Source organism: Cornus florida, unplaced genomic scaffold (genome assembly GCF_030987335.1).
Source record: "Cornus florida cultivar Cherokee Brave unplaced genomic scaffold, ASM3098733v1 CherokeeBrave_3.0.0_Hap2_Chr05, whole genome shotgun sequence".
In the NCBI taxonomy this organism is placed as follows: domain Eukaryota; kingdom Viridiplantae; phylum Streptophyta; class Magnoliopsida; order Cornales; family Cornaceae; genus Cornus; species Cornus florida.
In genome coordinates this window covers 77,355,961-77,362,505 of record NW_026775575.1, presented here as the reverse complement: position 1 = coordinate 77,362,505, position 6,545 = coordinate 77,355,961, and the positions used below count along the sequence as shown (strand labels likewise).

The 6,545-nt window shown below is 39.9% G+C and overlaps 1 protein-coding gene across 1 annotated transcript; it reads right to left on the bottom strand.

Moving 5' to 3' along the window:
* Positions 1 to 2,594: 2,594 nt before the first annotated feature.
* On the bottom strand, positions 2,595 to 4,570 carry LOC132306959 (protein SLOW WALKER 1). The gene has a single exon (XM_059804573.1). The coding sequence runs from the start codon at positions 4,488 to 4,490 to the stop codon at positions 2,862 to 2,864; it is 1,629 nt and encodes a 542-aa protein (XP_059660556.1). The 5' UTR covers positions 4,491 to 4,570; the 3' UTR covers positions 2,595 to 2,861.
* Between the last annotated feature and the right edge of the window lie 1,975 nt (positions 4,571 to 6,545).

Here is a 6,545-nt window from a genome sequence, read left to right as displayed (position 1 = left end):
AACTTCAATTTTCTAAAACTATCTATACCTGTTTGAGAGCATCAATATTATGTGCAACACTGAGTGGGCAGAGAAAACATGTAAAGGAGAACTAATAGTTCATCAGTCCTCAGTCTCAGGTTTATTATGGGAGATTGCGACGTCATTAAATAAGAATTAGTAGAGAAAGGACCAAAAATGTGATCATTTGAGTCTTCATTCTGGAAACAGTTATGGCAGATGGACACTACAGTCAACAGATCGAAAAAGGAGGGATTAGCATCCTGCATCACCGAGGAGACAACTGCTGAAATTCTGGGACTGCATCTGTTCCATGCAAACACTATGCCAAGCAACCCTATCCCAATGATTCCTGCACTTACTCCAGGCAGCTTTAAAATTAAACTGACCATGCTTCCAAACCAGCTTGTCAACTATTGACGACAATAGTTTAATGAGCAATCTTATCGGAATGTGTATCTTAGGGGAAAAGCATGTGAATGATGATGGTCCAAACACAGGTGATGCTATTAGAGCCTGCATACCATGCCCCCTTCCAACAAAATAGATTGAGGATATTTTAAAAACTCCCACAACCTTGCAAGATCAGCAACAAAAAAATTATTATCTTCTAAACATAGCGAAACACATTCTAAACCTTACTCAACATAAAATTCAAAACTTTAGGGTGAAACACATTCTAACCCTCAACGCATCCTAAACCTCCATAACATCTGTATTAAAATCAAATATTTACAGAGACAGGGTGAAACACGTTCTACACCTCCAGAACATCTTCACTTGGGCCATTCTGCGTCATGAATTCATACATTTGTTGTAACGTTCTGTCCATGACCTTCAGCCGGTCAAGTGACAGAAGATTGTGTTGCTGAACTGCTTCCATGTGACTATTCATGGTTTGATGTAATTGCTTTCTCTAACTGATCATCATGCTTGTCTATTTCTGAGTCCCTTTTCATCAGTGCTTTATATGGAAAGACATGAGAGCATAAAGCAGACCCATTAAGAGTCAGAGGCGGGGGGATTTCAGGTTAATACTGGCACACATGAATTGTGCCAGTGCCCCATGAGACGAGCAATTGAATGTAAGGTCAATTCGTCTCGCTCTTGTGCCACTGACACTTGACAGCACTGGAAAAGTCTACAGCGGTGATTATCAGATTTATACCGCAAAAGACGTCAGCCATGATATTCACTAGTCGTCGATTGATATGCTACTAGGTTTGATGATGATGAGGAGGAGTTCAATGCTTCATTATCACATATTGTGATAAGATATTGTAATGATGAAGTTGTTGCATAAGGATATTAAAATGCCGTGTTAAGGATTGAGCTCTTTCTCATCATTGCCGAACCCCAGCAGCATGTGGAGCTCATTGTCAAACCCCAGCAGCATATCAATCCACGACTGGTGAATATCATGGCTGAAGTCTTTTGAAGTATAAATCTGATAATCACCACTGTAGACTTTTACTGACATTGTTTTCCAGCGCTGTCAAGTGTCAGTGGCACAAGAGCGAGAGCAATCGACCATACATTCGATTGCTCGTCTCATACGGCACTGGCACACAGTTCATATGTGTCGGTATTGACCTGAAATCACCTAGCTGCATACACTTTCAGACCAATTTATGGGTCTGCATTGCGCTCTCATGTCTTTCCGTAATGTATAAAGTACTGACAAAAAGGGACTCAGAATTAGACAATCATGATGATCGGTTAGAGAAAGCAATTCAACAATTACATCAAACCATGAATAGTCACGTGGAAGCAGTTCAGCAACACAATCTTATGTCACTTGACCGGCTGTAGGTCACGGACAGTAGGTCACAACAAATGTATGAATTCATGACGCAGAATAGCCCAAATGAAGATGTTCTGGAGGTTTAGAATGTGTTCACTCTGCCTCTGATTTAAATGAAGATGTTATGGAGGTTTTAGGATGTGTTTCACTGTCTCTGTTAAAATCAAACACTATGTCCCTGTAAATATTTGATTTTAATGACTTATCAAAAAATATATATATATATATATATATAAAATATTTGATTTTAATGAAGATGTTATGGAAGTTTAGGATGTGTTTCACCCTGTCTCTGTGAATATTTCATTAAATGAAGATATTATGGAGGTTTAGAATGTGTTTCACGCTGTAAATATTATATTTTTATGTTGATTAAGGTTTAGAATGTGTTTCACTCGGTTTAGAAGATGTTATTTTTTCTTTGATGCTGATCTTGTAAGATTAAACACTGGTTGCAAAGATGGACTTCTGATATCAGATCCCATACTTCACACGGTAAGACAGAGAAGGAACCTGAAGTGGAAGAGGCCGTGGTATTAACACTGATCAAACTGCAAGAGCTGTTTTTGTCAAAGAAGCCAAATTGTTCCTGCAACAGGGCCTTGTTTTTAATCTTCTTCAGTTTTACAGTCTAATGAGCTCTAATCTGACCTAACTATCTGTTGTTTAATTAACCACGATGGGCACTTGGTTGAGCACAAATTTAGCAGTGTTATCCAGGCATTTCAAATCTTGAGTGGGTCACTAAGCCAGACCATGATTAGAAATAGACAATAATAATGCAGATAGATAGATAATAAAAGAACAGCCATAGTATAAGTAGAATGTTTGCATAAATCGAAAACATTACACCGCAACAAAAGAGAGAACATTTGGTTGACAACAAAAATAGCATCTTGGGCATTTCTTAATTTGATAGCACAATTTCCTTCATAAAAGAAACAAAAAGAGGAACAACTATTAGATCATGATAAACCTCTCTCATCTTGGAAGTAAATCCAAGCAAACAAACAAGGAAAAAACACTACCCAGTACATAACAGAGAATCTCTTACATTTCATCTCCTTCCAGCAATTCTCAGCAAGGGAGATATTATACCCTGTATCTCTTGCAAGGACTGTTGAATTCTTAGCTCCTCCTCCACGGATCGCTTTAGATTTCTAATATGGCCTTTCAGAACATCAGAAGCTCTAACATCTTCAGCCCTCATTTCAAGAACCTTCTTGGCCAACCCCATCAACAACCGGGCATACCTAGGCATTGTTGTGTACCTTTGCAGAAACTCCAATAACAACCCAAGCTCCTCTGTGTCCAAATTCGAAACACACCTCATCAACTTCTTCCTTGCCACCAACTCCTCCATTACAGCCACAACATTCTCCGGATTCTTTCCTCTTAAGGCAGACACAAGAGCTTCCTTGTGCCTGAACTTCTTCAACAACTTATCATGCTCAGCTAATTTCACCTTTTTCGGCCTCATAATCAAGTAATCACCTTTAGAAGGCTTCTCATTTTGACCCCTATGGAAGTACCGAAAGTACGAAGGCCTTAAAACCCTCTTGTGAGGCTCCTCCACAGAACCCAACCCCACATAGTCCCCCAACTCAGAACCCACATCTTCCTTCACTTTCCTCTTCCCTGCAAATATGGTGCCATTCGAAGTACCGATTACCCTAGTCAAACAATCCGGTGAGAACCCAACCGATAAAAGAGGCGCCGGAAACCTCATTGTATGAGTAACCTTAAACTTTGCATAGTCAAAAACCTTCATATATCCATCCAATGAGACGCTCAAAATCCTATACTCCTGAGCTGATTCACCACTATCCTTCCCAATCTTCCCCACACAAATCGAAGTCACAGTCTTGTTATGACTCTCCATTGAATACAGTAACTTCCCTCCTGCGATCACATCCCAAATTTTCACACAATTCCCACCCGCGGTTGCAATTAGCCCTCCGGAAGGCAAAAAGATTGCGTCTTCGACCGGCTTCCCATGATTGAGCTCCATCACTGAGCTCAAACCCGAAACCCTAACATCCCAAACCCTAACTGTGTGATCATAGGATCCCGTAACGAACATGTCATCGCTAGCGGGGGAGCTGTCGCCGCAGCGAACGTAATCTTTGTGCCCTAGAAGTTCACCGATCCGGGTTTGGGACGCGACGTCCCAGTACTTGACGATGGAGTCATCGCCGCCGGAGAGGAGGTGGAGCTTATCGAGGCGGGGGTATCGGACGAGGTGGACGGGGCGCGAGTGACCGCGGAGTTGACGAAGAGGGGAGCGGGTCTTGATGTCGAAGACCTGGACAAGGCCGGAGAGGGATCCGGCGGCAAGGAGGCGGCCGTCGGAGCGGAAGGAGGCGGAGGTGGCGGTATCGGAGAAGGCGGAGATGGTGGATTTGGGCTCGAGGGTTTGGGCGGAGAAGATGGTGACGGTGGCGGAGTGGGTGGCGGCGAAATCATGAGGAGCTGTCGGGGAGAAGGAGAGAGAGGTGATGGAGGAGATTAGGGTTTGGATGGGTTGTGGCTTGAATGATTTCCAGTACTTTGATTCTGGAGAAATTGAGGATTTTGAGGAAGTGGGTTTCAGTTTTCGTGTTACAGGGAAGAGTTTGGCTATGCCGCCGCCTCCTAACTGTGACTGGTCCTGCTGATTCATCTTGGCAATCAATTGGTCCGCCATTGAAGGAGCTGAGGGAAGTGTGAGGGTTTAGGGTTTAGGGTTTTGGTATTGTTTGGATTGTAGTTGCCTAATGGCTACTACTGTATGATGTGTGCTGGGTACAGAAGATGGGTCGGGCCTTTCGGGTTTAGTCCCCCTCTCTCACACTGACACGCGCGCGCCTGCACACGTGTATATTCAACAATATTCTTACATATGGCCCTTTTGTAATATTACACAATATTACAAAACAGTTGTGTCGTTGTAAGAATGTTTTGGGTAGGATTCGACAAAGTAACGAAAATTTGATGTGGGAAATTCGAAAACAAAAATATGTAAACGAAATTTTGATGTGGGAATTTCAAAAACAAAAACATACAAACATGTTTGATAACGTTTTGGGTTTTACTAAATTCGAAAACAAAATACTTTCGGCATCTCATTTTGTTGTCAAAAATTCTGAATCAATAACATGAAAATATGTTTGGTAAATATTGTTTTGTTTATATTTTTAAAAATTAAATATATATTGATATAATTATTTAGTTTATATCTAATAGTTCATTTTTTTATGGTTTGAGAAATTTTGTACACAACAATTTTTTTTTTTTTTTCATTAACACTTGGATGAAAATTGGATGTAATACAAATATTAAAAAGTGTCTAACAATTTGTTTTTATATGTTGAAGGGTATAAAGATATTCAAGTACCATATTCATCTCGACAAACATGACTTTATTGAATACTATTGAAACCGACGACATGTCGTCGCTGTTTGAACCAATGGCGCAAACTTCATGAACAATTTAGCAGTCCGAAACTTATCACTTAATCTCCATCAGAATATCCAATTATGTCACACTTTCTCCGATCAAAGCATTGGCATGAGAACTCTAGGTCATGGAGTCGCACGACTCGCATCTCCTTGTAGAAGTTCTAGTGGCAATGTTTCGATACACGAGAAAGTGTGTGACATAATTGGATAGTATGATGGAGTAAACAATGGGAAACCTAATGGTGTTTCAGCCTTTCAGGTGGTGGAAGAGGCTGAAAAGGTGAAAGATCCACTACTCAAAGGTGGGGCTTTTAAATTTGAATTCTCTACTTTCAAATTCCACAACCTAGGGTTAGGGTTTTTAGGCATATGAAAAGGACCAACCGAATGCACTATGGGCTTAACTGGCCTTTTGATGTAATTTTGTTTCCTCTTCTTCTTAGGATTAATAAAAATAATAGGTGGGGCTTTTAAATTTGAATTCTCTCCTTTCAAATTATTATTATTATTTTTTTTTCAGAAGATAAGTTACATCTCTACTTTCAAATTCCACAACCTAGGGTTGGGGTTTTTAGGCACAAAAAAGGACCAACCGAATGCACTTAGGATTTATATGTAAAAATCCCATAATAATATTTGTTGGGTTGGGAAAAAAGAGAATTGTACAAATAAATCCAATATTGGATGCAAAAAAAATTTCTTTAGTATTTTTTTTTTTATAAAAAAAACATTAACGTGGATAATCCGTAATTCACTAATGCATTGAATGCCACACCTTCATTGGCAAATTGAATATTGAGTTAATTTATAACTTTTGGCAAGTTGCTAATTCGAGCATATGGAGTCACCTGGATCCCCTTGAAACAAATTTACCTTCTCTTGATCCGGCTGCGAGTCATATTTTCACTGTCAACAAGAATAATATATCCAAGACATGAATCACGTAGACTTATTTCATTTTCTTTTTCAAAAATTAATCATGATTCGGATTCAGTCACCACATCTCAGGTTCAAGTGTTAGTGATCAACAATTTAGACGAGAATATGTCACTGACTGTCCATTGTCAGTCACAAGATAGAGATCTTGGCATTGATCAGAACCACCCATTCGGAACCAGTTATCACTGAACTGTCGATATTGTAGTTAGGAAATCAGCCTCATACTACTGTGACTTGAGTTCTGCAAATTCGCATGGTAGGTGTGCTTATGATCAGTGTATTTGAAGGGTGGAGTGGATGGGGATGGATTGCATCTCTGCATCAAGAAATCAGATAACAAGAATTCTTTAAATTTCAAAAC